At 37.9% G+C, this 14,651-nt stretch overlaps 2 protein-coding genes across 2 annotated transcripts; both read left to right on the plus strand.

Moving 5' to 3' along the window:
• Positions 1 to 898: 898 nt before the first annotated feature.
• On the plus strand, positions 899 to 6,132 carry LOC116146432 (protein MODIFIER OF SNC1 1-like). Its single transcript, XM_031431828.1, has 5 exons — positions 899 to 1,007; positions 1,164 to 1,244; positions 1,370 to 2,711; positions 2,794 to 3,058; positions 3,143 to 6,132. The coding sequence occupies exons 1-5, from the start codon at positions 899 to 901 to the stop codon at positions 5,681 to 5,683; spliced, it is 4,338 nt and encodes a 1,445-aa protein (XP_031287688.1). The 3' UTR covers positions 5,684 to 6,132.
• Positions 6,133 to 6,724: 592 nt separating this feature from the next.
• LOC116146433 lies at positions 6,725 to 14,029 on the plus strand. The gene is made up of 6 exons (XM_031431829.1): positions 6,725 to 6,893; positions 7,456 to 7,522; positions 8,438 to 8,571; positions 10,327 to 10,653; positions 12,041 to 12,496; positions 13,220 to 14,029. Exons 2-6 carry the CDS (start codon positions 7,496 to 7,498, stop codon positions 13,632 to 13,634), a joined length of 1,359 nt encoding a protein of 452 aa, XP_031287689.1. The 5' UTR covers positions 6,725 to 6,893; positions 7,456 to 7,495; the 3' UTR covers positions 13,635 to 14,029.
• Positions 14,030 to 14,651: the final 622 nt, after the last annotated feature.

A 14,651-nucleotide genomic window follows, 5' to 3' on the forward strand; every position in this document is an offset into this window, starting at 1 on the left:
TGCCTTCAGGGTTCCGTAGAAATGGAAATCAGAGTAGCCGTTTGGCAGGGGGCATGAATCTCGTGGAGATTGGACTTCATCTGCACAAGATAACAACAACATAACCAACCTATAAACAGGGAGAGCAGCGACACAATTCACAGTGTAGAGTACCGCCTGTTGGACCTTACAATATAGTAGTAGCAACAGGGGAAACAACTATGAAGGACCAAAAGATGCCCCTAATAATGCAGCAGGGGGAAGGTATAGGGAGAGGGGTCAGTCACTCAAGGCGCGTGGGGGGAACTTCCATGGAAGGCAAAGTGGTTGTGTTCGAGCAGCAGATGGTAGTTATGATTAGTGAAGAAAATAAGCCCAGATGGGTGGTTTATTGTATGGTCAAAAATCAAATCCCAATGAAGTGTAGTGGCTTGATCCCACAAGTTTTCAGGTATTGTAGTTGAGGTCGCATTTTGAATTGTAGATATAAACTAACTAAATCATCTTGGAACTGATGGTTGTGAATTTAGCAGGAGGCTTAGGAGAAAGCAAAGATGTGCTAGACAAAAAGAAATAGTGATTTTGAATGGAGTACATGGAAGTGGATGATTTCTGCCCTTATTTTTTAAAATGTACCTGATATGAGAACAACATTGTAATTTGTCATTGTCAAAGAAAGTTATATGAAAAGCAATATAAGATTTTTGAATTTTATTGTTATACAAAAAGCCTCCATCGGACTTGAACTCTCGCTTGTGTATGTGCTTTTGTGATTTAAAAGAGAATAGAAAAATATCTTTTTAGAAAAGGAAGATAGAGAAAACTATCAACACCTGGTCAGCCTTATGTTATTCGCTCTCTGAGGTTTTCTCTTTTGTTTCCAAATGATTTGACTTTTGCTAGTTATTAACTGTTATACATGCAGGGGGTTAAATCCTCTAGGAATGATGGGTTTTCTCTAACTTCTGGAGACTTTCCAACCCTTGGTGCAGAGAAAGACAATGTGGGAAAGAACACAGAGCCACAAGGTTTCATGTTTAATTTTGTTTTACGGGCATATGATATAGTTGTATGTTAGCCTGTTCATTTTGTAGTTTTATGAACATGATTGGCTACTTGTTCAAGAATGGTTTCTTTATATTCCCTTTACAGTATCAATAAAACTTCATTTTCTTGCATTGCAGAGCACAGTTCTCATGGTCAGCCCAAAATGTCTTCAGGTGGGGTGGCCCCACTGAAAGATAGAACTGAGACTTCTGTATCTGGTTTGTGTGCATGAACTTAATTTTCATTGTCAAAAAGAAAGAAAGAAAAGTGAGATGATTTTGATTTATGTTTATAAAGTAGTGTCATTCTCTTAATCCTTAAGGTATGTTTTCCCAAATTTCAGGTGATGTTTCTGTAAACGCAAATGTGAGGAGTGGAACTGCAAATTCATGGAGAAGAGATAATATTCCATATGGTGAAGATGGAGGGCGGCCCAATGTGGAGAAGTGGCAAGCAGATCCTCATGGACCCCATCCATACCCAAATGCCGCTATGCCGCCTCAGCATTATGAGGCTTGGCATGGTCCTCCAATCAATAATCATCCTGGTGGTGTTTGGTATAGAGGACCTCCAATCAATAATCCAGGAGGTCCTCCATATTCTCCAGTTCCTCCTGGGGGCTTCCCCATGGAACCGTTTCATTTTTATCGCCCTCCTATGCCAACAACTGGGCTTCCTAATCCACAGCCTGTTCCCCCACCGGGAGCGGGACCAAGGGCACACCATTCAAAAAATGGGGATATGTACAGACCTCCTATGCCTGATGCTTATATGCGCCCAGGTATGCCAATTAGGCCTGGATTTTATCCTGGTCCAGTGGCCTATGAGGGCTACTATGGGCCTCCCATGGGTTACCGTAATCCCAATGAACGAGATGTACCATTTATGGGAATGGCACCTGGTCACCCTGCTTATAACAGGTACTCTGGTCAGAATGTTCATGATCCCAACAATTCCCACCCTAGATCCAGTGGATATGGTCCTAATGGCAAAGGCTTGGCTTCAGAACAAGTAGAACCTATGGGTCATCCTCTTGATGGTCGAGGACCATACAGGGTGCTCTTAAAGCATCAAGATGGTTGGGATGGGAAGGATGAAGAACAGAAGTGGGAAGACACTGTAACTGATGCATCACATGTTGAGAAGGGTGACCAACCAAGAGCGTCATCATGGGATGAGGACTGGAGAGGAGATTACAGAAAAGATGAAGAGATGAATTTAAAACGAAAGGCTATTGATGAAGAAACTTCTTTTCAGACATCTGACCATGTTGGAGGTTCTTCTGTACCTGTCAAAGTTAAGTCACCTGAAAGTATGGGAACAAAGGCATTTGATGACATTTCAGTGAAGAAGTTGGAACATCCAACTACTGTCTTACCAGAAAACCCTGCTGCCGCAAAAGGTTCCTCTTTGATTCAGAAAATAGAGGGTTTAAATGCTAAGGCGCGTGCCTCAGATGGTAGATATGATCTCATATCTGTTTCCAGTAAGGAGGAACAAAAGAATAAACCACAAGTTGTTAATCATGAGGCTAACCATTCTGCCAATGAAGCTGCTGCTAGTTCTTTATATCCTGGTAGAAGTCATGCCAGTGGAAGTAATAATCCTGCTTTGCACGATGGCAGTTTTTCTGCTGGAGATAAGAGTGTTGAATCAGCTGCTGCCAGTGGAACAGTTGTCTCAAGGTTGTTTTTTTAATTTGTAGGTTTCTATAGGGAATATTTGTTATTTTCAATGTTTTGGAAGTACTGAAATGCAGATTTGCAGGAGATCTACTCATGCCATGCATGGTAGAACTGATCATCGTGGCAAAGGAAGATTTAATTCCCAAGAGGTTGATGGGTGGCGGAAGAAATCTCCAATTGCAGACTCTCCAAGTGTAACATGTGCTACACATTCTGAAAGTTCTATTGTTCACATGCAAGATCTGGCTCTCAAGGAGGCTGCTGAACAGTCTGCGTCATATCTTCAAGGGAAGGATGAAGGGGAGTCCATGCTACCCATGTCTGATTCCAATGATAGCGAAGCGCAGGTAATTTACTTTTATATTGTACGCCTGCTGGTTTTATGGATCGGAAAATTTTCTTATAACAATTATTTTGACTTGTTCCATCAGCGTGCTAAGATGAGAGAACTAGCCAAGCAACGTGTCAAACAACGTCAGAAGGAAGAGGAAGAACGGGCGAGAGACCAGAAGGCCAGGGCTCTTGCAAAGTTGGAGGATCTGAACAGACGTTCACAAGCAGTGGAAGTTTCAACCCAGAAGTCTGAGGTTTTTCTTAGTGTTGATGTCCAGAATAAACAAGAAGAATCCCAGTCTCTGGTTGAATCAATTAAGGTTGCTAGCAAATCTGGAGCATCAACGTCAGGTTTGGTTTCTACCTCAAGTGATGTGGCACAAAGTAGTGAAAGTGGCAGCAGCAGTAGAGTTGAAAAATCCACTGTTTTGTCCAATGAGCTCCTTCCAGAGAGACCAAAGAGTGGCCACAAGGAACCTGTTGGGATGTATAAGCATAATGAATCTATTCCCGTAATACAGGATGTTAATGACCCTGTTCATCAAAACAATGCCCCTCAGGTATATGAAGGTAGCATGTCTAGACAGAAGCGGGTAAGCTATAAGCAGAAGAATATTCTGTCAGAAAGGAATTCCTCTGAGAAGTTTATCAGTACTAGCACAACTGAGTCACTGAAAGGCCATACTGATTTAATAGTTAATGCTGCCACATCCATTGAGGTTGTTACCGATGAAATTACCCCTAGCAGTGAGTCAAGTTTGCCTGGCAATCCAAATGTCATGGTTGAGTCCTCTGTACATCAAAAGAGGAGAAATAACAGGAGTGGCAAGAAGCACAAAGTAGAAGAGGCTTTGTCTGTGACCGCCTTACCAGTAGTAACAGAAGCATATATTATAAACACTTCAAGTGAAAGTAGTAAGGCAAAGGCTTCTGAATCTGAGTTGGATCCTAACTCTGTTCAGTCACCGATGGATCCTAAAGATGCAAATCAGTCTTCTGATATGTGCTTGTCTTCACCAACCGATGAAAACCATGGAAGAGCAAATAACCAGTGGAAATCTCAGCATCCTCGTAGGACATCAAGAACACAAGCTAATAAATCAGGAGAGAAATTCCATACTAATGATGCTGTTGTCTGGGCACCTGTGCGGACTCAGAACAAAGTTGAGGTGGCTGGTGATGCCAGTGAGAAATCTATGGTTGAGGTTTCATCTGTAAAGAGCGACCATCAAGTGCAAAATAATTCAAGAAACAAGAGGGCCGAAATGGAGAGATACATTCCTAAGCCTGTAGCCAAAGAAATGGCTCAACAAGGTAGTATTCAACAGCATATATTGATTCCTTCGGTTGATCAGACCACGTCACATGAGATTTTTGGTAGAGCAGATTCTGGTTTTCCCGGTGCAGACAGTTCCCAAGCTGCTGGGTTTGCCAGTGGGAAGATGGGGGTGGCTATGGAGTCTAAAAATGGGGATAATAGGCAGAATAAACAGGGAAAAATGCATGGATCATGGCGCCAACGGGCTTCTTCTGACATTGTGCAAGGGTTGCATGATGCACAGTCTTCGAATGCCAGTAGGAATGTTCAAAAATCAATTGAGCATTCCCAACCCCAAAAGCCTGATGTAAGCTCAGTGAAAGAGCAGCCCAAGTATTACGATGATTGGGGTTCTGATGGCTGGAACATGCCTGAAAATCCTGACTCTGCGGTACCACTTACTGTTCCTGTTGCAAAAGATCAGGGAGTGGCATCCAGAGGAAAGCGTCATCAGTACAAGGGGCAGAAAGGCACAGGAAATAATCATGATCATGATCACAAGAAGATCAATAGCGCGGATGCTGATAAGAGTTATGTGCAATCTTCGGTACCTGTACCTGAGATGAGTCAATCTGACTTGCCTTCTGCTTCAAAAGAAAATCGAACTTCTCATTGGCAACCGAAACCACAGGCATTTTCAGCCTCTAATCAACAAGGGAGCCGGCCCAGCAGTGGTCAAACTGTAGGGACGGAAGTTGGGAGGGCTAATAGAAAGGACTCCACTTCCCAAGGTGGGTTACAACAACCACCTCTTCCAGACAAGGAGACCAATGAAGTTATGGCTCAGTCTCATCATGTTCAGTCTGCATCCCATTCAAGCAAACTGGAAGAAGCACCAAATGTTGGCAATCAAGAACCCAAGAGAGAAAGGAGGATAGCATCAGTAAAAGGACGCCCCCACTCCCCAAACCAAGGTCCTGGTAACCAGGTTGAAACAGCTCCATCAAATACAGAGATTCGACATGAGCAACGCATGCCTTCAGGGTTCCGTAGAAATGGAAATCAGAGTAGCCGTTTTGGCAGGGGGCATGAATCTCGTGGAGATTGGACTTCATCTGCACAAGATAACAAACAACATAACCAACCTATCAACAGGGAGAGGCAGAGACACAATTCACAGTATGAGTACCAGCCTGTTGGACCTTACAATCATAGTAGTAGCAACAGGGGAAACAACTATGAAGGACCAAAAGATGCCCCTAATAATGCAGCAGGGGGAAGGTATAGGGAGAGGGGTCAGAGTCACTCAAGGCGCGGTGGGGGGAACTTCCATGGAAGGCAAAGTGGTTGTGTTCGAGCAGCAGATGGTAGTTATGATTAGTGAAGAAAATAAGCCCAGATGGGTGGTTTATTGTATGGTCAAAAATCAAATCCCAATGAAGTGTAGTGGCTTGATCCCACAAGTTTTCAGGTATTGTAGTTGAGGTCGCATTTTGAATTGTAGATATAAACTAAAACTAAATCATCTTGGAACTGATGGTTGTGAATTTAGCAGGAGGCTTAGGAGGAAAGCAAAGATTGTGCTAGACAAAAAGAAATAGTGAGTTTGAATGGAGGTACATGGAAGTGGATGATTTCTTGCCCTTATTTTTTAAAATGTACCTGATATGAGAACAACATTGTAATTTGGTCATGGTTGGTGTTACTATGGAACTTTTTTGCATTTTCATTGAGCCTTGTATTTAGTGATTAATATTTCACGTTGCTCTAATTATGGAACACGAATAGATAGGGGGAATGAAGTAGAGAAGAAGTTTTCTGGTTCTCCCACTTCACCCTCGATATCATTTTAATCCTTTGTTGTGGCTTGGCTTTACTCTGTGGATTGATGTTTGGGGTCTGTATGAACAGCTTTTTATGAGTAAAAGAATTCGACAGGAATAGACATAGAGCGGCATATCTCTGTATGACTTTGGAAGTCCTATTTTGTGGATGATTTCCATTTCCAACGGGCTGTAGTTATAATAAAAATACCTAAATCTTCCATCAAATTTTCAATTATAGAATAGAAACAGTATCATTAATTTCTTAATGCCAGAAGTTTGGCCTAAGTACCAAAAAAATAGAGAAAAAATGTCACTTATTAGAGAAATTAAGGTATAAATTATCACCTTTTACTTTTAGAATGTGTGGGCGACACATTGAAAATTTGAAAGGGGAACGTAGATTCAGTGGTTCTAACATGATAAGCGCGTACCACATCATGGGCCTGGCCCAAAAGAAGGGTAAAACCCGAAATAGCACTTTATTTACACCAAAATAACCTGATTACAAAAACGGGTCACTTCACAAAAGCCACTAATTTGTTTTTTGTTAAAAATTATTTTAATCGATTTACTTCGCCTTACCCTTACCCTTTGGTTTCTAATTCTATCCACTGTGAAATCAATCCAGAAGAAACCCATCCTCTATAAATAAACCCTAAATTCACCGTTTAAAGCTTTCTCTTCTCCCTATCCACTACCTATCTTCAATAATCAATTGCATCTTCATACCTTCTCACACGCACGCTCATGATTTCTTTTACTCAGGTATTATCTCTGTTTTCAGCTTCAATTTTTAATTCTAAGCTTCTTCCTTCTCTTTTTTTTACGGATATTTTCTGGAAGGGTCTTTTTTTTTTTTTTTTGTAGCTTTTTTTGGTTTCCTGGATAATAGAGAAGGAGGGAAAATACTTATTTGAAGGTTTCAATTCTTTGTTGTTTTTGGTTTTTAAACGTTATGGGTAAATTTATTTGCCTTGGAGAAATGTTTTGGGTGAGGTTTTAGCTAGGGCTTCTGTTTGGGTGCTGAGAAAACCGAGGAAAACAAGAACATGCGGGAAATAAATGTTAATTATCCTAATTTTTGCTGCTTAAGGATAAGCTTAACTAAAATTTTTGAGCTTCTTGTTTCCGCTTTCTTAGATAATGTAAGGGTTCTTCACATTATGCGTTTGTAAAACTTGGTTTTTGAAAAAAATAAATGTAAGTCATTGTTTTTTTTTTTTTTAAAACTCCTTCTGTTTTGTTATCTTTTGGTCTTTTTAAGATTATATTTTAATTATCATTGTGGTGAAAGTAGCTCTTATCTAGCAACTGTTTATTGAATTAGGTCCTATTGAGTAAATGATCCGGTGCTTAGGGTCAAGACAATGGTGTTGGTAACCCATCAGTTGCAGGTAAGCCTGTAAAAGTGGGCATTCTTTATGTGTCTGTCTGTCAATTTTGCATCTAAATTTCATGAAGCCTAGACTTGCGGGAAAATTTGTATTGATTTTGAAATATGCTGGCATAACCAACTGAAGAATCTAAATTATAGTTGTGTGGCTGTGCTGCTCCAAATAATGGTTGCAGGTTATGTAGTTTCTAGTACAGAACCGTATAAATCTTCATATTTGGCAGTCGGAGAATTGTGTAAAACTATTTTCTTCCCCGTTTACGTGATATTAATTAATATCAGAATCTATATTGTTGATTCTATGCCTTTGGGTATTATAATTATTGGAATATATATTTTGATTAACATCGTAGGTCTTAGTGTCTCAGTTCAAATAAGTTTAAGGATTTGCGCTTTTATTATATGCCAAATCTAATATTTCTTAGCAAGTTTGCCATTGAAATAACTATCCGTTTTAAGATAAACCTATTGGAGCAATTGGAGCACTACACCAATGTTCCTTTATCTTCCTTTTTTCATATAAGTGTACATACCCTACATATAATCTCGAACATTTCTAGTTTCCAAAATCACGGAATTGAATGTCATTATGGTAATAAGCAGAAACTATGCCACTTGCTGCATTATATATATTCTGTATGTTCCTGAGTGGAAACTATTAGCTTTCCAGTTCAGCCTCCTGGTTATATAATGCCTCTTATCTTGTGTCTTCATCATGAATTGCTAGTTCAATCCTGTAGGTGATGATATGTTTTCATGGAACCTCCCTAGTTTGAACCTTTTCTTTCTGTTTCGCTCTGATGTGTCATATCTATTAAAGTTTTCATTTATGTATGCTACTACTAGAATTGAGTTTTTGAGTTTCTTTTTGCTTGTCTGAACTTGTAGAATAAATGTCTTGTCTATTGCATTTCAGGGTTCATATGTAGCATTTCCCACAAAGCGTTTATCATGGAGCAAAGGGTTAATATTGAGGCGACATGTAACAACAGTTCACATGGTTGGGAAAACAGAGAGAGGTTCATCATTAAAATGTAATTTTTCTTTAAGGTGAGAAATGTCATTTTTGTGTTTAATTGTCATCTCCTTTGGTTGAAGTATGTTGAAGTCACTATAGGTTGTTTATCTCTTGGTACATGTGATTTGCTTTTGGAAATTTTCAAGTTTGCAATCTCATATAGTGACTATAGACATACTATCATTAACATTGAATTTGCATCTTGATGCAAAAACCTGTTTTAGCCCTATGTTCCTATTTCATTTCATTGTATATTAGGCTGGGTTATAATCCAGTTTTCTTCAGTTTATTGTCTTTTGTATTTTAATGTTTTTGTTGTAAGGGTGGTTACATGCCATTTAATGCTTGTTCGTGGCATTTTTCTTTTTTACTCTTCTATTTCGAAGAGGGGAGAAGGGATGAGGCTTTTTCAGTGTTTCGGATTACTGTCTTATCATTTTTTTTTTTTTTGGATTACTGATATGCTTTTTAGAATATTCTTGTAAGAATATTTTGGGTGTGTTTGTTTTATTATTTTGAGTAGTATTTTTGAAAAAGTTGAGTTGGGTTATTATTAAAAGTATAGGATTTGAATTTGAAAATGTGTTTGGTAAGATTATTTTTTAATCCCTTATATTTGTTAATTTAGTTAAACACTCCTTACAATAAAAATTTTAAAATTAATAAAAACACTTCCACGCACCCATTAAATGCCGGCTGGCTGCCGAGAATATGTGAGTGGGTGGGGGTATTTTTGTCAATTTATAAATTTTGATTGTTGGGAGTGTTTAGTTAAATTAACAAACCTAGGGGGTTAAAAAAATCTAGGCTGTGTTTGTTTTGTTTTTTTTCAAAATACTCTATTCCTATCCTAAAAAAATGCATGTTTGTTTTCCTATTCTCAAAATCATATCCTATAATATTCAACTACTTTAAACCCTCATAGGTTTAATAATTTAACTAAACACCCTCAACAAAAAAGTTCTATAAATTGACAAAAACACCTCCACCCATCCACATTTGTCAGATTCTGGCAATTACTGCTAGAAAGTGGCCGGAATCTGGCGTAATGGCGCACTACCGGCTGGATCTGGCCAGTAGTGCGCTGATCTGACCTTTTCTAGCTAGATCCACTGTGGATCTGACTGGAAAAGGCCAAATCCACAGCCAAAGATCTGGTTGTTGACGGCTAATATATGGTCGTCGTTGACCGTCAACGATGACCATATCTTTGGCCATCATTGATGGCAAGATATGGCTAGATCTGGTTGTCAATGGCTTGATCCGGCCGTTGATCTAGCCTTTTTCGGCCAGATCCGTGGTGGATTTGGCCGGAAAAGGCTTGATCTGGCCGGTCGTGCGCAATGAAACAAGATTCTGGCTGTGGTGGCCGGAATCTAGCAACTGTGGGTGGGTGGGTGGGTGGGGGGGTGGGGGTGTTTTTATCAATTTATAAACTTTTTATTATTGGGTGTTTAGCTAAATTAACAATCCTAAGAGTTTTTTTTGGTTAATTTTCAAATCCTACCTCGTAATAATAACTCAACTCAACTTAACAATAATATTTCAAAAATATTACTCAAAATAATAAAACAAACACTAAATATTTTGAATTGAATAGAATATGATTGGATTTTGAGAATAGTGAAACAAACATGTATTTTGAACAGGATAGGATAGGAATAATAAAACAAACACATCCTTCATTGTTTATCTTTTCTCTAGTATTAGTGTTTTCACATCCTTGAAATTCTCTCTTTTATTTTATGTATCTTGTACAATTAGTTCTGATAATTAATATTCTGCAGTATAGGGGCTCCTCGTGTTTGTGGAGTGAAGGTCAAACCTGTAAAAATTTCTGCTTTTAAAGGCAGTGCCCAAAATGATGAATCAGGAGGAAGAACAAGTGGATCAAAGATTTCCAAAAATTCTGTTAAACTTTCTTATATTCCGAAAGAGAGTGAGGAAACCGTAGCAGAATCTTCAAAGGCACATAATGGTCCACTGCCATATGCCTCCGAAACGAAAGAGACTATTGCAGGGTCCCCTGCGATTCAGAGACTATTCAAGAAATGGTTGACAATGTTGCAGACACAATCTCCGTGTCAAGAGGCAGATGAGGTTTTGGGAGAGAGGCCGNGAAGAGGGGAGAAGGGATGAGGCTTTTTCAGTGTTTCGGATTACTGTCTTATCATTTTTTTTTTTTTTTTTTTTGATTACTGATATGCTTTTTAGAATATTCTTGTAAGAATATTTCGGGTGTGTTTGTTTTATTATTTTGAGTAGTATTTTTGAAAAAGTTGAGTTAGGTTATTATTAAAAGGATAGGATTTGAATTTGAAAATGTGTTTGGTAAGATTATTTTTTAATCTCTTATATTTGTTAATTTAGTTAAACACCCCCTACAATAAAATTTTTTAAAATTAATAAAAACACTTCCACACACCCATTAAATGCTGGCCGGCTGTTGGGAATATGTGGGTGGTGGGGGTATTTTTTTCAATCTATAAATTTTTATTTTTGGGGGTGTTTAGTTAAATTAACAAACTTAGGGAGTTAAAAAAATCTAGGCTGCGTTTGTTTTGTTTTTTTCAAAATACTCTATTCCTATCCTAAAAAAATGCATGTTTGTTTCCCTATTCTCAAAATCATATCCTATAATATTTAACTATTTTAAACCCCCATAAGTTTGTTAATTTAACTAAACACCCCCAACAAAAAAAGTTCTATAAATTGACAAAAACACCTCCACCCACCCACATTTGCCAGATTCTGGCAACTACTACTGGAAGGTGGTCGGAATCTGGCGTAATGGCGCACTACTGGCTGGATTTGGCCGGTAGTGCGCTGATTTGTCCTTTTCTAGCTAGATCCACCGTGGATCTGGCCGGAAAAGGCCAAATCCACAGCCAAAGATCGTTGGCTATCATTGACCGTCAACGATAATCATATCTTTGGCCGTCGTTGATGGCTAGATATGGCCAGACGGCTAGATCCGGCCTTAGATTTGGCCTTTTTCGGCCAGATCCGTGTTGGATTTGGCCCGAAAAGGCCATAGATTTGGCCGGTCGTGCGCAATGAAACAAGATTCCGGTGGTAGTGGCCGGAATCTAGCAACCATGGGTGGGTGGGTGGGTGGGGGTGTTTTTGTCAATTTATAAACTTTTTATTATTGGGTGTTTAGCTAAATTACCAAACCTAGGAGTTTTTTTTGTTAATTTTCAAATCTTACCTCGTAATAATAACCCAACTCAATTTAACAATAATATGTCAAAAATATTACTCAAAATAATGAAACAAACACTAAATATTTTGAATTGAATAGAATATGATTGGATTTTGAGAATAGTGAAACAAACATGTATTTTGAATAGGATAGGATAGGATAGGATAGGAATGATAAAGCAAACACACCCTTCATTGTTTATCTTTTCTCTAGTATTAGTGTTTTCACATCCTTGAAATTCTCTCTTTTATTTTATGTATCTTGTACAATTAGTTCTGATAATTAATATTCTGCAGTATAGGGGCTCCTCGTGTTTGTGGAGTGAAGGTCAAAACTGTAAAAATTTCTGCCTTTAAAGGCAATGCCCAAAATGATGAATCAGGAGGGAGAACAAGTGGATCAAAGATTTCCAAAAATTCTGTTAAACTTTCTTATATTCCGAAAGAGAGTGAGGAAACCGTAGCAGAATCTTCAAAGGCACATAATGGTCCACTGCCATATGCCTCCGAAACGAAAGAGACTATTGCAGGGTCCCCTGCTATTCAGAGACTATTCAAGAAATGGTTGACAATGTTGCAGACACAATCTCCGTGTCAAGAGGCAGATGAGGTTTTGGGAGAGAGGCCGCCTCCCAAGGAGTTATCTGAAACTAATATTGAGACGTGGAACATGGGAAGAAGTGAGACTCTAAAGGCAGTTTGGGGCCACTTTTGGGATCTGGATGCAACAGTAAAGATACCCTTACTGATATTGTAAGTATAATGGTTTGTGCATGAGATTTTAGTCTCGCTTGGTATTCTGCATGGTTTATTAAGTACTCATTTATAACATAAAATTTACAAATTGGGAGACATAGATTAGATGCTGTAACCGTATGATATGTATATTTTGCTTTGTGCAACTCTTTGCTAGTATAAATGGTTTTTTTGGCTCTGATTTTAGGAATGGTGAATCAGTGCCCTTCCCTTTAGTCTCCTTGCTTGATGTTTTTATCTAAATTTTTGCTAAATCAATATATTTTTGTCTCTAATTTTTGTAAAAAATCTATATATCTATATTTTTGTGCAGTTTGTGATAATAATGTTTCCATCTGTGTTTTTTACAAAGCCTGGCATAACTTAATATAGTATCTTGCTGTCCAGTCACCTGTTCTCAAACTTTTGCATCTGAAAATATGAATTGCTGCAACGTATTGTAAACTGAAGAATGGCGAAAGAACATAATCAACATAATACTGTTTGTTCCCAGTTTGTAATACTAACATTGTTACAATTGTAACTCCACGTAATGCAGTTATGTGGAAGCCTTTTGGCATCATTAATATGAGTGTTGTTCAACCGTTCTATCTTGTTAACAGTTATATGTTTCGCAAACTTAAACAAACTTGGGAAACTGTTGGTTGTTTATTTGGATTATTAAGAACCTGACCATATTTCAGATTTATTCTTCTGATGATTGATTTGCTGTATTTGCAGTGTCCCTTGGTATCTGGCAGTTAATGTTGTTTATGGGGCTCAAGTTTCAAAGGAGTTGATTCCTTTATGGGTGTTTGGGCCCATAATTGTTGCTCTCTACATCAAGATGATTCGATGGTTGTTTGCACTTTATGTCTACTGCTTCAAGCAAACAGTCAAAGTAGTTAAGAATTTGCCAACGTACTTCGCAGTGGCCTCCAAATATATTGCCCAGGGGAAGCTTAAGGAAGATTTTCGAGCTCGTGTCTGGCAACCTGTGGTGGACTTTAAGAACTCGGATTTTGAAGAGCTGACTAGAAAAAATCTGAAAGTATTTCAAGAATGGATGGTGGAGAAGTACCTGGATTTTGTGGAATCAATATGGCCCTTGTATTGTAGAACCATTAGGTTTCTAAAGAGGGCTAATCTGATATAGAATTGATTTGAGTTGAGAAAAAGTCTTTTAGCGGAGTAGTAAAGATTGAAACTAGAGTTTTCTCCCTGAAAATGTTCCCATCCCATCCCAAGTTGAAAATTTTGAAAGAGAGCTGCCAATCCCCATTTTAGAAGGGGGAAGTGGGAGGTTTGTGGGTCTTTTAAATTACAGATGGCAAGTCATGATTAGGAAACAGAAGTTGTCCAATTTGTGTAATTTTTTGTAAGGCGATGTTTGATTATTCTTGCTTTGAGGAGCGCACTATATGTTTCTTTTCCTCTTCAGTTGTAACTGAGGTTCTATACTTATAATGAAGGTTTATTCAATTCACACTTAGTTACTTTAGTTTTAATGGCTTAATGCAAATGATGCTAGAAGGTAGAACAAACATTCTCGGGGATCATTTGCCTTCTCGCAAATGGTTCAAGACTGTTGTTTTTTTTTTTTTTAATTCAAGTTTTGTGTCTTTGATAAATTATCCCATTCCAGGATTTTAATCAATCTAAAGTATTATTAATGAATGCTGGACTCCCTATTCTCAATAGTTCAATAGACGAACGTAATACTATTGTTACAACATGATCTTACAAATTTATTTTCATAGTTCTAACGTAATAGTTTGTAATAGGTTTTCGTCTGCTCAATTACGATCTGTCTCATCGGAGTTGTAAAAGAAAGTTTGTAAAATTGAGTTGTAAGTTAATTTTTATTGTAATTCAATACCCTCTTTTAAACATGTTAAAAAAAAAAAAAAAAAAAAAAAAAGCGGTTTAAAATGAAATAATTCTTTAATATCTTTGTGTTTTAATTTGAGGATAACATCAATCTATTCTTTTATTTTAAAATTATTTATTAATTTCTTGTTTTTATCTATTATTCTGGCATCTTTCAAGTTTCAACAGAATATTAGATAGTTGAAGGCTTTATTGGATGTTTCAAATAAAAATATATTAACTGGAAATTACTGAAAAATTGATAATGAGAACAGTAAGTGAGAGGCCCATGTAAGACGTAGAA

Source organism: Pistacia vera, unplaced genomic scaffold (genome assembly GCF_008641045.1).
Source record: "Pistacia vera cultivar Batoury unplaced genomic scaffold, PisVer_v2 Contig478, whole genome shotgun sequence".
Lineage (NCBI taxonomy): Eukaryota > Viridiplantae > Streptophyta > Magnoliopsida > Sapindales > Anacardiaceae > Pistacia > Pistacia vera.